This window comes from Corapipo altera, unplaced genomic scaffold, assembly GCF_003945725.1.
Source record: "Corapipo altera isolate COAL_440 unplaced genomic scaffold, ASM394572v1 23b, whole genome shotgun sequence".
In the NCBI taxonomy this organism is placed as follows: Eukaryota; Metazoa; Chordata; class Aves; order Passeriformes; family Pipridae; genus Corapipo; species Corapipo altera.
Genome location: NW_020884885.1, coordinates 1,216,113 through 1,238,043, shown reverse-complemented (window position 1 = coordinate 1,238,043; position 21,931 = coordinate 1,216,113). Strand labels below are relative to the sequence as shown.

At 35.7% G+C, this 21,931-nt stretch overlaps 1 protein-coding gene across 1 annotated transcript in view; it reads right to left on the bottom strand.

The window, feature by feature from the left end:
• Window positions 1–929: 929 nt before the first annotated feature.
• The window catches only part of SPRED1 (sprouty related EVH1 domain containing 1), a 60,431-nt gene continuing 39,429 nt past the window's right edge, over window positions 930–21,931 (bottom strand). The window contains exons 3-6 of the mRNA XM_027641964.1: window positions 16,805–16,973; window positions 15,525–15,574; window positions 7,430–7,588; window positions 930–2,703 (exon numbers count right to left, since the gene is read on the bottom strand). Coding sequence (XP_027497765.1) covers window positions 2,044–2,703; window positions 7,430–7,588; window positions 15,525–15,574; window positions 16,805–16,973 — 1,038 coding nt within the window. The 3' untranslated portion in view covers window positions 930–2,043. The remainder of the gene's footprint in view (window positions 2,704–7,429; window positions 7,589–15,524; window positions 15,575–16,804; window positions 16,974–21,931) is intronic.

Below are 21,931 nucleotides of genomic sequence, written 5' to 3'. Positions count from 1 at the left end.
AATGTGTGAAGCATGAAAACCAACCAGAGTAGCAGCTTTCAAATATATAAACAGTAAAAACCAAGACTGCTGCTACCGTATCATATTCTTGGACTTGAGTCATCCAATCAACTCTTAATACAAAACTAGAAGCTCTTCTGTAACTTCTGTAGTTATCAAGATATTTGTCTTCTTTTTCAATGTGAAATAATACTTTCAGATGATCTATATACACAAGGTGGCCAATTCAAGCTGTAATATAAATATAAATGTTTTCTTTCAAAAAGTATTTTACAGACAGATAAAGTTATTTACATTCACTCATTTTACTTCTGGGCTACAAAGGAAAATTAGGGGGACTGGTACAGACAGAAAAAAATTACACAAAATATACTGAAAAAAATGCATAGAAGTGAGAAAAGTAAGTCATGTATGTGCATCTTTTAAAATGACTCAATTAGGTCGTTTGTTTAATAACAAGGGTATACTGAGGAGAGTCTGTCCCACTCCAGCCAAGATGTCAAATAGGCACCTTCACTGATAAATTATGACTGTTTTTAGTGTTGTACGTCTTTAACAAGAAGTAACATGTTTGTTACTTCATAACAGAGGAAAACACATAATGTTTTAAAAAATTCTCTATGGGTTAATTAGTTAATTCTTACCTGAAAGTTAAAGACTTACTAAGTACAAAACCATAAGAAATATCACACACAATATATCACCGTGCATACACACACATACACATGCTCTCTCACTCTCCACCACCACTCCCCCACCGCCGCCTTGAAAGTTCCCAATTAAGAAGTTCACTCAGTTTTGCCTAGGCTGTAATTTATTTCTCAAGCTAAGTCTTTTGTTGTTGTTTTTGAACAAAACACACAGTACTTTTGTTCTTGCCCATTCAAATTAGAAAAAGTTGTGGTTCAAAATAATGAGAACAATTTCACTTTTGTTATTAATCTTTTGTTTTAATCATAGTACTTGATAAACAGCTGAACAGGATCCTAGTTTAACAGAAGGATAAACAAGAACACTGATGACAATTTGTTACAACTGCCTTAATGTACCTTTTGCTTAATGAACATCTGAATATGCAAGAAAATATTTTTGGAGGACACCCCAAAAGAAAACAACTTGCTGGTTGAACAACAGAAACAACGTCCTTTTTGCTATTATGTTGAAATCAAAGTCATTTATATATAAAAATAAATGTTATGTTCTAACAAGAACATTTTAGACAATTACATCTGTGCTTAACAAAAAATATTGGTCACTTGAGACTAGAATAATTAATATTTTAAAGGTTTTTAGATTATCAGAATGTATGGATACAATTCAACACAAACTGTAGCTGAAGGGAACCAGGACTGAAAATATCAATTCGTCCATCTGGAATAAAAATGCAACTAAATTAACTAATTAAATATTTAAAATACTACCATGGAATGTGACAGTAGATATGGTCCATACCTACTATATCAGAGGGAAGGAAAGTTTAACATGTAATAATTCGTACCTTACACATTTAGTTAAATATAAACATTTGTTATTTATACATAAAGTCGCTTCCAAAAAACTATTAATAAGTGATTTAGTTGCACTTAAAATCAGTTTTATTTCTCATTTGCCAAGTATTAACTTTTCTTAATCTTAAATCAACTGTCACTAGTGCACTTTTAGTTAAAATTTCCATCAGGTAAGTTTAATCCTTTTAAAAGAGCCCCCTCACCTAAACCATGAATGTACAAAGTGGCAAAAGTTAATCTCTTTTAGTATAATCATAGTTTATATACTCATTTTATAGCCAATAATAAGAACAGGCTTTCCTTTGCAAGATCTCCTTCACAACTTGCAACAAATGCCACGCACTCAAAGGAAATAGTTAGGCGTGGCTACCACTTGTAAAATGCCAAGGTCTGACAAGTCTTGTTGCTTCCTCCACATCAAGCATCTCTTATGTGAAAGAAGATTCCCTTCAGCTTGCCAAAAAGCTTCCACAAATCCAAGTTAGATGCTTCCTGGAAACAAAGATTTTTCAGCTCTGTTTGGCACAAGACTGATTCATCCCGCAGCTTTATGCTTTCCTCCACAGCACCCACACACCTCACCACAGTGATGGCAAGCTCTCAAGGGGAGGTAGCAGCACATACATGGAGCAATGAAAGAGAGTGCCACCAGTGCTAACCAGCGTAAGCAGAACTTGTCATCACTAGTGTCACACGAGCAAGGATCAGAGAAATCTCCTTCAGAGTCTGACATGCAGTGATACAGCATGCTCTCTGCGCAAAGCATGCAACTAACTTGGTAGATACATCTTTTAATAGGATCTGGCGCATCTTGACATTTTCCTCTGCCATTATCTTCATGATTAAACCTTTCCTGGCAGTATATACAGCGGGAACGCTCACCATCCTCTTTTCTTCTTTTGGAGTTTTTAAATTTTGATGAGGAAGGCTGAGTTTTAAATACCACAGAACTCTTCGAGTCTTTCAGGGAATTCAACTTAGTTCCATCCCCACATGGGTATAAATAGTCAGATTTTTTACTGTCTGATTTAGAAAATGGTATATTTGAGTCTGCATCATCCCTCTCCAGGTCGTTCTTCCACATGTCAGGATGCCTGTAGTCTGCATAACGACGTATCAAAATGTCACGAGGGTTTATCCTAACAATTTCATCTTCGTCCTGAAAACTAACGTGTCTGATGGACTTCAGTGGGACCTGAAATGGCAAAGTAAGAGAAGTTTACTACAGTGAAGTCTCAAATTTACATCCACCTACAATGTAAAACTCAAATTAGAAAATTAAAAACCGACACTTTTTTTCCTTGCTGCTTGACAATAAAAAAATCCAGCTTATTTTCTCACTATTACAATTTACAAACTTCCCCACAGTAATGAGTCTTTTGCATGGTATTAGGTCTATGAGCTTTAGTATTCTTTCCTGATTTTTCAATACCTTCTAAGAGCTTTGAACATTTTGGTATCCACACAAAACTTGATGCTGCTCTTTGAATTATGCTCAAAATTAGGGTGTTAACATCTTTTGGTGGAAACTAACTCCACAGATTAATTATGCCTTATGTGAACATGCTGATTTCACATCAGCGATGATCTGCTGCTTTAGGACTAACTCCCTGATACATTCACTTTTGTATTATCTAGGAGAAGCTTTCCTTTATTCCTGTCTTAAATTTTTGAACTCTCTCCATTTTATAACAAGAGTACTCAATATTTGTTACTTATTCTCAAAGCTGCATTCTAGATGAGGATTTTATCATGTGAAGAATAATATTCAGTATGACGATCCATCAGCTTCTAAAGACATTTCCCCTTAGCCAATATACAGTACTTAAATTCATTAGTTCAGGACACTAGCAAACACCTAAGTACTTCCTAAATTCTCAGCTTGTAATGAACTGACTATAATTCAAGACTTTAAAAGGCAGGTAAGAAGGAACGTGCTAAACATGCACAAAACAAACAGTAGAGAAATAAGAGAGAGTTCTTGTTCTGCCTTACAATGAGAGGGCATGGGGGCATAGGAAAGTTGTCAAAGGTGGCAAAATTCATAGAATCATCTGAACTGAAATACTGAAGACCTTAGATAAAAGCCTAAGATAGTGGACTGCCACTAAGTGTTACTGAAATCACATTACAAGTGACTTGCAAGAAAAGGTGCAAATAATGACAAGATAAAAATTTAGAATGTGTATGAAAGTAGCTCCTGAAAATAGCAGACAGTGCAAAGGTCTCAGTACGTCCCAGTATTCCTACCTTACAGACAGGCAATTATTTTCCTACACTGTAGGGCTATTATAATCAGAGACAGATTAAAAGTGGGCTTCAAGTCAAATTCCGCCTTCTCCTCCTGTCAAGTGCACAGCCTGTAAACCACCTCACAGAAAGGACCAAAAAAATCTCCACTCCCTAACCTATTAGCCTTACAAAGTCTCCAGAATCATGAATTATTTGGGAATGCATCTTTGGCACCAGTATGGTTGCTTTGGGAGCGTTTACCTTATTAATACTCAAATTAATGAGAATTAATGTGTCACTATTCCAAAGTCGAGGACAACAGTTGAACTACACGTTCCTAATCTGTTGCAGTGTGTGACAGAAAACTACTGAAAATGATGTTAAAACACTTCTATTTTACTTCTCACATGCCTATGCTCCTACTACGCTGAAGTCTGCATGTCCTGGTTTTGGGGTAGGAGACAGAGGAGGGAGAAGGGAAGTCAGCTGGGAAAGAGGAAGAAAGAACTTATTAAAATATGCCATCTTCTGATTATGTAAGAATATCTGTAGCCTGCTCTAACCATCACTTCCCTGCTCAACAATCCTTGTGTGATAAGTACAGAACTGTAATTAGAGCTGCTTTGCCCTGAGACTCTCAACTGGAATATGCTAACAATAATAATGTTTTTTTTCCCGTGGCTCTAAGCCACATAGTTGGATTTCCACAAGGTCTCAAGGATATAAGAAGAAGAAAGGTTATATCCTATTTAGCTAACATTGCTCCTCTTCCATACTTCCCCTAGCTCCTATACAAGCAGTCAGGCTTCCCCTTTGCTTATAAAAGCAGAATGCTTTTCAACTCTACTCTGTTTTCAAACAAGAGGAAGAGTATTGTTTAGCACCAATAAATAGCTATGGCAAATTGGCTTTCTTGAGCACTTTACAGCATAAATTTATTTAAGGGGAAAAGCAGCAAAAATGTCATTAGAATCCCGTATGTTACAGGCATAAGGATCCTTACCCCACTGTCCTCATAGAATATTACACACACATTTAAGACATTAAATAAAACCCATTGTTTAAAGGAAAAAACCCTTAAAACCCCAAACAAAAAAACCCACCCTCAACCTCCCATTCTCCAGACAGCCATTAAAGATCACTACAAATGCTAACAACTGTAAAATCTGACCTCTCCTCAGCCTTTGAAGGCTTTTTATTTGCTTGAGCAGAACACATCATATACATAGAACTCATTTGATTTTTTCGAGTCCCCAGCCCAACACCTAAAAATACTTAAGAACTGACATGTTACAAACAACGCACCACTACACATTCTTTATACAACTGATGTTGAGAAGTATTTTTTTAAGAAAGAAAGTGGGAAATGCTGAAAAACAAGCAAACTGGAGAAATGTTGGAAAAGCTTTATTTAAATGAAGTGCATACTCATTGAGTGTTTAATGGGACCTACATGAACACATGAAAACTTAAGAACAATACACAATTCAAATTCAGTTAAGTACAAATACCAGCAAAATTCAATGAGAATAGCAGACACAGTCCTCTAAACATTCAAAATTAAAACTCAGTATGCCATCTCTGAATGCTAGCTGAAGCAGGAAGGGAGTAGGAATATTACAGCAAACCAAAATTCTACAAAAAATCTGATTATGAACATGATTAGCCAGATGGAAATTAGAGAGAAAATTTTTGTTGACACGCCTGAACCCACAAGTATTGCACCTTACTTGAAGGGATGCACTTCTAAACAAGGCATGGTCACTTGCTTGGTACTGTAGCCTTTGCTGTCTCTGCCCAAACAGATATACCTGTCTTTGCTGAGCTTGCAGCTTCACAATATGAGGACACCAGCAGCTGAATCCATCATCGCAAAACACTAAATTTAAGTTAAACATGCATCCACGTATCAGAAGCTGAAAAGTTGAGGGACTTAAGTATTTTCTACTAATAGCCAAAGTACTACAGGTAAAGATCTGAATTGTCATTAATCACTTTAGTTTGAGCGCACACTTCTCAAGCTGTTCAACTTACGAGCACAGTAAGTGTTCAAACTTATTTACGTAAAATTGAAACAAAATGGGTAATTAGCTCAAGATTTGCTGTGCCACCTGGTCACATGCATGGAGTTTAGTTGAGACAGTGCAGCATGTACATATACAGAATGTGAGGTTTTGTTGACTTGCCTATATTCTAAATATGTGTACCACAAGACCATGCAAAAAGCATGGAATCTCAGTTGCAGATGGTGACAAAATATGATAAGAATATTTTAAAGAATATCTACTTAAATTTTCATGGAATCTCTCATAACTGCAGTTTTCAATTGAAGCATTGTAATTTCAAAAAAATTACTATTTAATTTCTATTAGACAGACACAAACTACCCAGTATACCACAGCTTAAATTATCATTTACTCAGTAGCCAATTTTATACATGCTCTTAAAACAGATATTTTAAGCTACTGCACTTTTCTTTACAACTCAGTGAAGACTAACAGCACATACATCATTGGTTACTGTAGCTATTACATGTTAGCTGCAATAACCTAATCACCTATCCATTCTATTCTAAAAAATATTTACAATTCTATTTGCAAGTAAATGGGAAGAGAGAAAAATATGTACCTCTTGATGAACAGAACAAACAGAAATATGAGGTGACTTATACAAAGAGATAACCAGAGTAGATCAATGATTAAAAATCAGAAGTTCACAATTTTGAGCTCTTTACTTAGTTCTCCAGATGATACTGCTCACTTCTTTTGCCCAATAAAGCAGCTTAAGAGCAGCTGATACAAGACTTTAATACAATCCTATCTTTCTCTGCAAAAATGACTGAGAGTCTTAAAAAGCTCTGTTTCAAGGAACAGAAATATTTCTGACAAGTCTTCAAAACTACTTGAACTTGCATTCTACTTTGACTGCTGTTATTCACATATTCTAAGAGCTTCCCATGTGTTTGCTTCTTGACATAAAAGCTTCCCAGGCTTCTAGACATAAGACCCTCAAATTAATTATTATCCAACTTACTGTGAAGTCTACTTCTACAGGCTACAAAACCTGTCAAATTCTTTGAGCTTTAGAAAAAAGCAAAATGTACAGTGTTAGAGGAAAAGCTGTATCAGCGGCTGAATACTTTTTATACATAACTGATACATTATTTTCCTTTGTGAACCAAAATAGAGTATTTTAGTTTTAATAGGCAGTTAGAGAGGATAAGCAATGTTTCACTAAAAATATTTAGCAGAAGTGCACTACTTTGCAATGCATCCAAGAAATCAGTTTTAAAGACACTTTTCGGTACTGCTAATCAAAACATTATTAGTATACGTATAAGCAAGATTGAGCTCATGGCCAAATAACATTTTCTGAAAAATTTTTAACAGTTTTTCAAGGCTGCAGATACTGAAGTCTGTAATATGAAAACTGAATTCAAAGAAAATAAAGATTTATTAATGTAGTCTGGTGCAATACAAACACAGGTAAATACCTTCACAAAGCTTTATCTCTGCCATAATAATGCTATAATATTTCAGCTGCAAAGCCTATATTGGTAATTTCAAGAAGTTGAGAGTATAATACTATACACAGGGACTTAGATCAAAGTGATTTCTTGTCAGAAACTACATACTGTGCCATTAATACAGCAAGCAAATAAGAACAGCTTCTTTTATTGGTATTCTTACCTGGTTAGGCTGGTTAGGAAAACAGGCTCTCCTGGTGTTGAAATCCTCAAATGCTGAAGGCCTTAAATTTGCACTGTTGTAGGTTTCACTGGTTACTACAGTTTCATGTTGAAAAAGGTGATCTTTCATTAATGAACCTGATGTATTTTCTTGAGCAGTCTAGAACACATAAGAACTCCCTTGAAATGATTTTGCATTTATAGAAAAACCACACCAAACCCACCAAGTTCACACATAAATGTATTAATATTCTATATAATGTGTTAGAGGCATCTAAAATTAGAAGTATTTTTAAAGCACTTAGAAGTAGGCAAGTATTTTCTTTACTATGAGTCAGCCTTGGTAAATACAAAGTTTCATCTCTGCAGAGGGTACAACTTGGGCACTTCAGATACACACCTTCCAAACTCAGTTGCCAAATCAGACTTCTTTAAGGAAGCAGAGATTAGCCCAGTCTCTGAGATTATGCTTTCTCTAACCACCCATGAGGCTGCCAGTATTTACAAAAATACAACTGGAGAAAAAAAAACTTCTGAGACTAATAAGACAAAAGCTAGTCAGACCTTTTAATAAATTAAAAGCAAGATCAGCTGGAAAAGATCAGAAACACAGTTTTAACATACACTAATTAACAATATCTAATTACAGCAAGTGTGTATTAAACAACTAATGACTGACTTTTAAAGAAATTAAGGTTATAACAGGCAATTTGATACAAAATTGAGACCATGTGGCAACATATAATGAGATATCTGCAGGACCTGTGCCATTCAGAATAAAGAAGAGGAAGTATGTTTGGGTAGAATACTGGCTTGTGAGGTGATCCAGTTTCTAAAATGAACAGAAAAACAAACAGTCCTCATTCTTTAAGCTTAACTGACTGGGGTATACTTCGGATACAGCAGAGCATTTTGATACTAATCCCATTGGGCTGCCAAAAATATACTGTAGGATGTTTTGTTTGTATTGAGAGATGCTGTAAAGTTAACTGGCTGTCATCATCTGATAGCAGTGAGAAAATTCTGGCATCATCCAGCTTCCAGCAATGAGAATGTTTTAGCTTTATTACAAGGACTTGTATATATCAAGAAAACATTAAGAGGAGAAGAATAAAAACACTGCAGAAAACTACTGAGGCAGGGGCAAACCGAAAGTTTTGTCAGGTTCATTTATCAAAATACTTAAGGAACTTATTCTGGGATTACATTAGCACCTCATGTATGTAAAAGCCTAATGTATCAAGTTCTAAGACTATCTAGAGAAACTGGAAGTAGCGGGTCTGTAGCTGATTTTTAGGAGAAAGGAAATCATCACATCACTAAAAAATTTATGTATTGCTCAAAAGCACTGAGTGGAAAAACATTGAGTAATTAATTAATGATCAGCTTAATGAATACTAGAAAGCATACACCCCAAGAAAGATAACAGCTCACTGAATCAGGTTAAAGTTCCCATGAAAAATTTTGAAGACAGGCAAAACTTCAGAAAGAAGTACTTTTTGCAGATCCTTGAGCGTGACAACAACACTAAAGCAACGGACCCTGTTATTGTCAAAATCCAATATTCTGGTCAAACACTCTTGAGAAAGGAGTATGAAAGAAATGTTGAAATGACTGGCAGTTAAGACTTCATAGATGTACATTTATTTTAGGAGCAAAAAGCATCAAATATTAGTGCAATATCAAACATCTTCCTAGCAGGAGGCATTCCTGCAGGTATATTGCCCAATGACAAAAAGCTTTCAAAACAGTGGTTCAAACCACAGAAGAGCTGCATTTAAAACAAGGAAGAAATGCCTAAAACTACTTTTGGTTTGAGCAACGTTAAAAATTATTACAAACATTTAAGCTAACAGCTAGAAGCCATTTTATAGAAACCACAGTGCTAAGCACCCTGTTTCCCTCTTGCTTCCCTCCCCCTGCTATTATAAATTTGAATGGTCTAGGGAGAATGGAGCAAGCTGCAAAAACTACTACTCCTTTCTTCCCAGGGAAAAAAAAGACATACTACCCACAAGCCAGTCTTTATCCCTGGGTGAGATTTGCAACAGCCTGCATTATTTCATGTCCCTGCAGGTGACTGACACCTTTTTTCTTCAACAGTAAACTACCTACACTACAGAGCAAAAAGGACACGTACGCGCTCCCCCTGGCAGTCAAGAAAGGCTTCATCTAATGAAGGACACAGGCAACAATCATCTATTACAGTGCTAACTAGCAGTGCCAGACAATGATGTATGAAAAACAAACCGTACTCTTAAAGCAAACCTTTGTGCCCTACACACAGCAATTATCAAAGAATGCTTTTAGAAAATTCCAAAATGAACATCACAATTCAAGCTAATTGACTTCAAGGACAAATATTGGGGTGGCAGGAGACAGAGAAAGGCACCTGATCTTTTGCAAGGCAAGAACTCATAAGACAGCCTTTCCAAAAGCACAATGCTCAGCTTACCAACCTAGATACTACAGGTAAGCAGACACAGCTGAACTTCTGATATTTATGAAAACCAAAAAGCAATCAGGTAAATTATGATCTTCTTTAGCCACTATGCAGAACAACAGAAATGCCAGATGAACATCATGAATTCTGTGTTTTTAATTAAGCTGTAGTTTAGATACAGTCAAACCACGTTTATTCGTATCCAGAAAGCTTTTCATTGAACAACACTTCCTACTCCAATCTGATGTTTTATGATAAGGTCATAAACACCTGAAAACCCATATTTATAATGGAAACACTGACAATCTGAAGTAGAAGGCCCTAGAAAACAAAAAGGCTTTTGTGTTGAAAATCCATTTAAGTAAAAAGCAAACATATAAAGTTTTCCACAAGAACTAAGCTTGTTATATTAAATATACAGAATATCACACACAAACACAGATGCACATATTCCCTTTCTACTGTCCAAAGCAATTACACCGCCCACATTTGATATCCTTTAACCACAGCCTGCAAAGTACAGTACTGGCATAGGTTATTCAGTATCATCTGTAAAGTAACCTACGCCAGTTTTTAATGCACAACGGAAATCTGGTTTGCTCCCAGCTGCTGGTATAATAATTACTGTCCTATGGTTGCTAAGAGATACTCTGAATTTTTTTCCAAGACTACTAAAACATTTCTGTGCGCACAGGCAAAAGGATGCTGGGTAAAGCAATAAAATGACTCCAGCTGTAGCTCTCCAGCAGAATTCAAAGCCAGATGACAGCTGTAGAGAAAATGAAAACCAGACTTCTTCAAATTTTCTCTCCTTACTTCTCCCAGTTTGCCAGAGTTAAGTCCGGGAGAGAATTCAACATTGTTCTGCAAACATTGTTAAAAATGTTCTGCTTTAAGTAAGTTTAATGATTACACAGAAGGATGGATGAGAGACCACATTTCCGTTGCATCCCAGTTCTTGCATTTACTTCCCATGAGGCCTGAAAATCTGCTGTTTGATGCTAACCAACACAAGAATGTTTAAATGTTTTTTCCTTAATTTTTCAGTTGTGAATAGATGATACAGGTTTCAAAAACATCTGTAAAACTTCCTTCTGCTTTAGCTATTTCTAAGACTGATGGAGCAATATATTTGGCAAAGAAACTACTATTTTCAGGTATGTGTTTCTGACATGGGGTGAAATATGAACTAGATTACTCCGAATATTTTGTACAGTTTGAAGTAAAAAATAAGACATTTGACATGCTTCTTTCTTCAAAGGCTGTTCTATCTGAATATATAAAGCATACTAGTTGCAAAGAGGCTGTTAGGGTCAGGAAGAAAAAAATATAATTCCTCCTGTTTCTAGAATACAATTCCAATAAAAAAGCTTAATAAACCCAAATATTTTAGCACAGTATATGATTAGATTTATTTTAAATTGATAATGTGAATTAGTATTACTTTTAGTTCTAGGAACTGGGCCTAGTCAATTTATTAACTGCACTAAATATTGCTAATCTTTACTGGTTTACCATGTAGTACTGTCTTCTCCATAAAAACAATGGTAAATTATTTCACACTTCCTCACAGGTCATAATTTATTTTAGAAAAATAATACATAATACAAAAATAACAACTTCTTCAAACCTTTTGTTACAGACAAAATAAATTGAGTGGTCACTAAATAATGCAGTTATGAAAAGGTCTCGAAATAGTGTATTTACAAAGAGGCATACGAACTGTTAATGTCCTTCCTGACTGCACCAAAACCACTTATGATGTAAGTTGCAGGCCTTTTCCAGCTTTGTATTAGCAAAAAAGCCCAACTTACTTACTTCTGAAAGAACAAGCCAAACTTTTTCTTCTGCTTATAATTTATCAGTCTACAGTTTTCTTCTGTCAGTCCTAAGAAACTGAAAAGCATAAGTGATCCATTTCTTACTACTTCAAAACTGTTAAAATGTGCTGGTAGCCTATAAATAACACCAGTATGGCTGAATCAACAAAACCTGAAAGAAATTAAGGCTCAACTGCTCTATTTTTCAGTTCTCAAAAGCAAGACTTAGGCACTTCAGGATCCAAAACCCACATAAAAATAATTTTAAATGCATGAGTTCTAGATTTCATTGAAATTTACTTCTAAGAAAAAAAATTCTGATTTTTATGTTTTTTGTTTTTTTTTTCAGTTAAGCTAGATGAGTTTTAGAGCAAGAAGTTTATATTTGGTAGAGGAAAAGAATACAAGCCAATCTTTTAACAAGCAAGCAAACTGACTTAAACAAGCTGCTCATCTACTACATTCAAAATGCATCATTTCATACCAAAACCATCCAAACTTCCTACCCAAACAAATTCCCAGCGTATATTTCCATGTAAGTATATACACATTTGCAGGCTCAATTTACCAACATTTCACAAAGTCAGATAGCTCTTCATTATCTCATTTGTATATTTCTATTTGAAATTAATCTGGTAAGACTAAGGCTTATTTGATGATATAAGCAATTTACATCTAATAGGTTAACTAAACAACTAATAATCATAATAATTTAAGCAACCATTAGAAGCAAGTATGAAAACCTTTGATTGTATTCTTTTAATACTGAGACTAACATTATTTGTGAACTCAGAACAGCTAAAGAAACTATAATGAAGCTATGTCTTCTTAAAATGATAAATCTGATCTGCAGTAAAAAGAATGCTTTCTCTGATTTTATTTACAAAACGTAAATAAAACCCCAAAAAATCTAGTAACTCAAGATACAACATAGTAAGCCAAATGCTAGCCTAGAAAGCACAAGAGTTCAGTTTTTGGATCTGCATTTAAGAGATGCACATACAACCTTTGGACAATCACTGTTTCTGCTTGCTGCTTCTATAAAATGTAATAATAATTACAAGGAGGCATTGAGGTTTCACAACACCATCACTGAGAAGATCAGTTTTGATCTTACTTGGATCACTTTATTTGCTCTCTGTAGCACCAAATATAACCAGTCAGCGAAATAACTTAAGAAGCATGTTTAGCTTTCTTCATCACTGGTCATCTTCATTACAAAAAAAATCAAAAACAATGGTAATGAAATTTATGTGCAAACTACATACTATATTCATACTTCAAATATACACTAAATACGGGATTCCTGCTGACTAGAACAGCACAGGCAAAACTGCCCTTATATTCTACCCACACTCTAAAATGCCCTTGCATAGATATACTCCAAAATTTACTCAAAAATACTATTAGAGACTTGGGAAAAGAGCTTATAAAACAGCAAAACAAAAAATCATTAGGCCTTTTAAACTACATAGAGGCAAGAAGTGGGGGAGGGGAAGTCAACATGACTCCTCAAATACACAGTGCATTATCTTTAAAGAAAAATGGTCTTATCCACCAGTTAAAAAATCCCGGGGTATCAAGTGTCATTTACAACAGTATCAATCATGGAAGGGGAAGGAGTTAATAATATGAAGGAGAATGTACACTATTTGGTATTTCAAAGGTATTCTTGGTGACTAGACCTGGTGCCTGTAACTAAAATGCAGCTTTTCTACACTGACATTCATAACCCTGCAGTTACAGCTTCTTTACTGATACACAAACCTGCTAAAGCAGGGTGCATTCAGTCTTCCTTGCACATTTTTTTCCCCCCTCTCTTCTGGTGTTGTTATTGACAGGCAATGCTAGTATCACTTATTTTACTTTGGTATGTAGAGATATGGTAAGAGATATTGGCTAGCTTTTTTGCCTTTTGAAAGCAAGCAATTCTTGCCACCTATCCATGGCACAAATCCCCAAATGTAATATGTGAAATTACATTTTATATCTAGAATGTAAAAGATGGTTCTACCATGTAAAAGACAGTTTGTACCACATAAGATTGTTTGTACCTGTAATATATATATATTGTGTATATATATACATACACATCTATTTTATAAAGAATATTTTTAAAATATATGTGTTTATTTTTAAAAATATATATAAAGTAAAACCTATATTTAGATATGTAAATAGGTGGTGCATTTATATTCACATGTATATCGAATAGTTGTTGTAAATACACTTTTCTCCACTTTTCCAACAACAAATTTTGTAACTCTAAGGAACCACAGATATTTGCTTCAGTTTTTTCATCCTTATATAGAAATATAATAACTAGGCAGCAAAATCAAGAGGCAATTCATTGTTCTAATCTCATTAGGCCTGAAGAAATTGTTCAATAATTAATCCTTGCAACAAAGCATGTTTAAGCAAGTCTTTTAAGAGCTGATTAAGGACTGAATTAACTTTGGCACACATTTCCTCCATCCTGTAAAAATCTCATTCCTTTTTTAAATCTGAACTATCTAATATTTTTAGCAATTTTACTTTCAAGTGCCTTAAAATAAAGCACTGCAAATAAAGAACAACAGGTGGTTGCACAGCCAACACTCACACAAAGAAATAAATTTCTTCTATCATAAAACAGAAAGAAATCAGGAGATTTCTGCATTGCCACTGCATTGCAGTATCCTCTCTAAATACTTGACTCTCAGTCTCCTATCGAAATTTCATTCTTACCCATATCTTCTAAGTCTGCTGCTAATTTTTTTGATTTTGCGTTGCAGAGATTCTACACTCGATCTATCTACACTGATAAAGAATTTATGCTGCCATATATGACAAAACTACTTCCCACAAGAAACTTAGGAATACTATCAATTTTCTGAATAGCCACTAAGACCCCTGAGTCAACTTATTTCTTCATATTAATTTAAATATTTGCACTCTGAAAACTGAGTATGTGTGTGAATAAAGGCAAAGCTTTCCCTAAAAATGTAAATAAGAAGGAAGAGATAACAAGCATACATAAACAGGAGGAGGATTTACTCACTTATATTACAGCTTTTTACTTTGTGTGTGTGTATACATATATCTACCTCTATATCTATATATAGATATTCGTAATATTTGTTTATACTGGCTTTTTAATTACATGGATTCTTGGATATTACCAGGGAGTGCTACCCACCAATGTCACAGTACTTACAGTATATGATATGGTATTTGTGTCAAGCACTATAACTCTGAAGCATGGTTGGAATAAATTTTTACCTCAAGCCATTATGACCTATAGAAATTAGTCAATTGAATTAGTCAAATTGAATAGTGCAAATAAGGATCCATAAAAACTTGAGTCTCAACAAATGATTGTCTTCAGTGTGTTTTTAAAAATCGTCTGAACTTCAGCCCTTGTCTGGACCAGATTCTTTTATCTCAACAAGTTTTTAACTCTAACCATACAATGAAGTGTCTTATCACTGCAGAGTGAAATCTAAGAAAACAAGTAAAACAAGTAAAACAAGTAAAAAGATTCTTGATTCCTCTCTTTTTTCCATAAGAATATTTCAAGTTCCAATAAATTTAAAGAGGACACATAACCTGAACAGACATTTTGAACTTAAAAATTAAACTCAAGATGACTAATCATCCTATTGATTAAATAATGCCTACTTTGTTTAGGACAGATCATACTGTAAATCTTCTAGATAATTGTTCAGGAATTTATTTAATTAAACTTAATTTTGCTATTGCTCTTATTTTACTTATTCTCACTAATGAGAACAAAATCTGTTCAGCATATTTCTAAAAAAAAAAATGCACAATTCATTTAAAAATTTACTCACTTGAAAGCAGTCTTCTGCCACTTCAACATCATTTTGGGAGGGTGGATAACCTACACATAAAGAAGAAAAAAAACAAAGTAGACAAAGTTATTTTTTTTTTATTTACAGCTTACTGCTTCCAGTAGTCCACACATCTTTCAATATCCAGCTATGATGATATAAACATTCTTGTTTACCTTTTAAAACCTATTAACCAGTGTATTTCAAGTTGATTTAAGTAAGCATCATTCATTTCTACATTCTGTATTTTATATACTGAGTATTCCTACCCACACTGCTCTCTCCTTTTCACACCTTTCCTGTGAAAGCATTTTCAAAGCGTCATCAGCAGTCAGAAGCAAGGGAATATGTTCCTTTTAATGTAGCATTTTGAAAATTAAAGGCAGATACATTTGGTTGGCATGAATGCACAGTGTGCTGTATTTTGCTATAAATCAGCAGAAATTGGAACTGTAACACCCTAAGAGAGAAAATTACTCTTGTGTTCTCTAATTATCTTGAAGGGATATGCATGATATCAACACAATTCAGAAGAAGTCATTCTACTATGTCAAAAAGTATTTCCCTTCAGAAGTATGTTTCTCCCTTTGTTAATAGGACAAAAAGTTAAATCCCTAACATTACTTTTTACAAGCCTGAAAGAGATGTTCTTTCAATTCAAGACACCTGTTCTCTTCCCTCCCTCTCACAATGCAGTAATACATTTATCGTATTTTCAGCTCAGAATCTAGGCTTGATGATGACATTAGTGAAGCTCTGGAAGCAGTTAGCCATATTACTATTTGAGCAAATTCTTCTACTGTTCCATAAATACCTGTCCTCAGAACTACACTGTCAGCTGTTAGTAAACAAACAACACTATTAACTGAAAGTATGTGCAGATAAAGAGAGAACTCAACAGGTTGCAAATCATTCAACTTCATAGCTTATCCTCTAAGAACAAAACAGATGTAAAAAGCTTCTGAGAATAAGATCCAAGTGAGACAATATAACAGTGTAGCTTCCTTCACTTCTTCATGTCTAAAAGAATGAGGCAATTCTATATTATGTAAGGATATTTCAGAAAATTACCTTATTAGTGTCTGTAAAACAATTTAAGACACTTGGATGAATGGCACTTTAGAAATACCAGAAGTGCTATTAAAAACTGTTAATACTATAGATCAATCCATGTTCTTAAATACTGTCAGCACTGATGTTACATAAAGTGCTTTGACATCTCATTTAGTAAACACTCAATATCTCTCTGCCCCACCAAGACCTTCACCTGAAATATGTACCTTGAGAAATATCCTCTACTGCTCTCCGAATACCTCTATCAAATGCTCTTGCATCAGCAGGACTCTGAAATGTGAGGCCAAACTTTTTGTCATCAATCTTCCAGTGGTAAAAAGTAGGAGTAACTTTGTTGTAAACGAGGTCTTTCTTTAGTGTGCATTCCAAGACCACCTTCCAAAAAGAAAACAGAAGGAAAAGATATCAGTAACCAATATATCTGAGAAGAAAAGGTAGTCATACATCATAAGAGCAGACAGAAATCTCTCTTTAAATTTCTTCCTGCTAGAAGGATGTAATTTAAACTTAATTTCCTTCATGGCCAAATTATTCACTATCAATTGCTGATAAGGTGGTAGGGATTAAAAACACTATTCATATACTAAGTCAATCTTTCCATTTGAAAATCTCACCAATAAAATTATATCATACCTCCAACAAGAACTTCTGTCGATACAAACATGGTAGATATTCAGCAAATTAAACAGGCCACATCTCCTAAAAAACATTACTGTGCTGATACCAAATTTTACTGTATCACTGGGAATTTTATTTATATACTTATTCTATAAAATTTTTGAGCACTAGACTAACTTCATGCTGCTTTCAGGCCACATCAGATTTCTCCTACTAGAAAGGCTACTAGACAAGTGAAAATAAAACAAGACAATTGTTTTAAAAACTGTAACTAATAAAATCTAAAATCTTCATGAATGTATTACTGCCTGCACTTAGACAGTAATACATTTATGGCTCATGTTCAACTATAACAAAAATAGTAACTATGAATAATGAACAGATTTATTTGGCTACAAAATCTTTAAAGGTAGACATGCACATTCAGTTATGAAGCAAAGTCAGTCTTCACACAGAATCATAGAATGGTTTGGGTTGGAAAGTACCTCAAATATCACTTAGTTCCATCTTCTCTGGACAACCCGTTCCAGTGCCTCACCACCATCACAGTAAAGAATTTTTTCCTAATATCTAATCTAAATCTACCCTCTTTCAATTAGAAGCCATTCCCCCTTGTCGATGCTCTTGCAAATAGTCTCTCTCCATCTTCCTTGTAGTCTCCCTTTGTGTATCAGAAGGCCTCATCATTTCCCCACTTTAAATAGTCTGGTTTTAAAAATATATTTGCATATTTACTTTACTGGAAAAAATTATTTTAAGCAACATTGTTACACTCTGAGTGTTTCTTGATTTTAAAAAATCAAATGTGAACAATAAAGTATGGAGGGAGACGCACTGATTTGCTCTTGTAGCACTAGGTATAATAAAGCTTGCAAAAAGACAACCTATTTCTGTATTACTATTTGATGTTGAAAACCTACACTGACAGACAAATGAGAAATTTTAGTATTCTATCATTTCAACATTAATGTACTTTCAGAACTTTAATGTTTAGTTTTGTTACATATGCAGCTTTTTGAAAAAAAAAAACAAAATTCCTCACAGGACATGGTAAAATTAATTTAATTATAAATCTGAGAAAAAACCCCTCACATTTTAAAAAAATATGTCTGTACTTAGGTTATTCTTACATATTCCTTATGCTCCTCCTCTCCTTTCATATCTAATTATTACATAGACAAATAGGGGTTTTCTTTTGCTCTTTATTATTTATTTTCCCTAGACCACACCGGTAATCATTGACTGCTACTGACTTTTACCTGTCTCTAGAAGGATGACGGTCTTTCTGAACATATAAACTCTTTCAGCATTAAAATAATTTTTGTTACTCCACTTGGAATTCCCTAAATGGTCAACAATATGAAGGTAAAACTGCCTATAAGAAAACATAAAAAGGAATCTAACTATTTGCTGTAGGTGTGTAGGAAAAGGTACTGCAGAAAGAAAAATGTCATGCTGCAGTTCTAAGATGTGTTAAATGATGGTTCTTTGTTCCTTTGGATGATCTTAAACTTGCTTCTTCCTTAAAGGCAGAGTTAAAAATGAAGATTGCTCATATCAGTGCCTTTTCTAGGTCTGTGAGCTCTTTTGTGGGATGTCTAACACATTAACACCAACTGCTTTCATGCCATATTTTGTGTGCACTTTCATCCAAAACATCAACAAAAAGTACTGTAAGCCTGATTTTACAACACCTCAATGAACATCTGGTCCCAAAGAAATTAATCTAGATTACTTTATCCTGAAAATTCATACCTGGTGACAATTTTACCACTAGAGATAAATAACTGGATTAAAATTTTACTGAGTAGAAGTTATGATTTCCAAAGATACCCAAACCAAAGCAGAAAACCCCCAAACTGACTCCCTCCAACCCAAAAAGCAACACTGGTACCACACACCCCCCATCTCCAGCCCCCACAACATTTTATATGACAAGATATCATTAACAAAACAAGCAAACATCCTATCCAACATTATTGTTTTTAACTTAAGGAAATAACAAATTTGATGGGATGATGTGGGGAATAGGGCCTGGAAAAAACCAGACCTTTGCAGAGAACAGAGCAACTCATTACAGGAGTGAGCTGTAACTCCAAAAACTGCCGTTTCAACTGCCGTGACAGATAGCAGCCAATTAGATGCTGCGGTCACAGTTTTTACCTCATAATGTATGTTTGTCTGTTGTTCTGTTGGTGTTGGGTTATAAAAGGGGCTATGACCCAATAAACTTGTCTCAGCTTCACCCCCGAGTCCATGCCTCAATACACCACAAAATGGCGCCCAACGCGAAGCATGAAAGAAACTAGCTGTTTCTCTGGTGGTGTAGCTCAGCTGAACACAAGAAAAAAGCGCTGAAAGGAAGCAATGAAAAAGAGCTCTTAATTATCTTACGCTGGGCGATAAGGTAAGCAGCAGAGAACGAAATGGGAACCCCTTTAATTAAACAGCAAGAAGCTGTATTGCAAGCCTTTGCTGAAATCCTTAAAAAATATGGGAAAACAGTAAAGGAAGAAAGTTCAGAACATCTCTTGTTGTGGACATCGAAAGCCGATCCCATGTTAAATAACAAACTTTGGGCAATCTCTTTATTAACAACATGGAGAGTAGCTTTTAAGACTCTGCAAGCTCATGCCAGCTCCGGAGAGGAGCTGTGGAAGCAGAAGGAGCAGTGGAAGCCTGGAAAGGAGTATTAGGCAAGCATGGCATTGGAAACTGCAACGATAATGGTCGCCTTCTGCTAGAATTCTGTGCAGAGCAGCAGCTCACCATCACCAACATGATCTTTCAGCAGCAAAATAGTCTGAAGACAACCTGGATGCATCCTAGATCCAAGCATTGGCACCTCATCAATTATGTCTTGGTGTGACAGAGATGTTTGCGATGTTCATCATACCCGCGTGATGCCTAGTGCAGAATGTCAAACAGACCATCGACTTGTGCACTGTAAACTTCAAACCTAAAAGGGGTGATATTCCAAGGAGGAGATTCCAAGTTAACGGTCTTCAATCAGGGAGAGACAGCTTTCAGGCAAACCTTCAAACTAGGCTCGAAGATCATTCCATAGATTCCTCTCCTGAAACACTTTGGCAATATATTCAAATAGCATCCTGCAGTCCTCTGAAGAATCCTTAGGGTTCTCCTTCAAGAAGAACAAGGACTGGTTTGATGAAAACAATCAGGAGATCCAGGAAGAAGAGAACTGCTCACCAAGCACACCTTGCACTGCCATCCTGCCATGTAAGAAAAGCAGCCTTTTATCTTGCATGCAGCAAGCTCCAACAGAAACTTCGTGACATCCAGAACAAGTGGTAGATCAATCTAGCTGAAAAAACTCAATTATGTGCAGATACAGGTGATCACAGAGGATTCTATGAGGCCTTGAAAACAGCATACGGGCCTACATACCAGGTCCAAAGCCCCCTACTCAGTGCATATGGGAGGGTGCTTTGCACACATAAAATCTCCATTCTGAATCACTGGTCTGAACACTTTCAGACTCTTTTCAGTACTAGCCATGTAATGCAAGACTCAGCAATTCAGTGCTACACAGCAACCGGTGAAGAATGAATTGGACATTGTCCCTACTATGGGAGAAACTCTTAAGGCCATACAGCAGGTGAAAACTGGCAAGGCAGCTAGAGTTGACTGAATTCCACCTTAAGTCTGGAAACATGGGGGCCTTTGCACTCCATGCTAAATTTCACGAGTTTGTGGTGCGCTGTTGGGAACTAGGCGAACTCCCATCAGACCTTCGTGATGCAGTCATCATCACCTTGTATAAGAAGAAAGGTATTAAATCAGACTGTTCAAATTACCGTGGTATTACTCTGCTCTCCATTGCTGGCAAAATCCTGGCAAGAATACTTTTGAACAGACTAATATCCGCTATAGCAGAAGAACTTCTACCTGAAAGCCAATGTGGTTTCAGAGCCAACAGGAGTACCACAGACATGGTATTTGTCCTCAGACGACTGCAAGAGAAGTGTAGGAAACAGAAAAAAGGTCTCTATGTAACCTTTGTTGATCTCACCAAGGCTTTCAAAACTTTGAGCAGAAAAGGTCTATGGCAGATTTTGGAATGTTTAGGTTGTCCCCCCAAGTTCCTTAAAATGATCATCTTACTTCATGAAGATCAGCGCGGCCAAGTCAGTTATGGCAATGCACTTTCTGAGCCCTTTCTAATAACTAATGGTGTGAAACAAGGCTGTGCTCTTGCCCCAACCCTATTCACAATCTTTTTCAGCATGATGCTCCAAAGGGCCACGGCAGACCTCAATGATGAAGAAGATGGTATTTACATTCAATATCGTACCGATGGAAACCTATTCAACCTAAGACCACTGAAGGTCCATACTAAGAGCTTAAATCATCTTGTCCGGGAGCTGCTTTATGCTGATGACGCTGCCCTCGTCGCCCACACAGAAGTAGCTCCGCAGCATTTAACATCCTGCTTTGCAGATGCTGCTGAACTCTTTGGGCTGGAAGTCAGCTTCAAGAAGACAGAAATTTTCTATCAACCTCAGGAAATCTTCCATCATCCCCATATCACCATTGGCAAATCAGAGCTCAAATCAGTCCAGCAGTTTAATTACCTAGGTAGCCTCATCTCCTCGGATGGTAAGACTGATGGAGAGATAGACAACAGGTTAGCAAAGGCATATAGACCTTTCGGAAAACTCCATAAAAGAGTCTGGTGAAATAAACACCTGAAG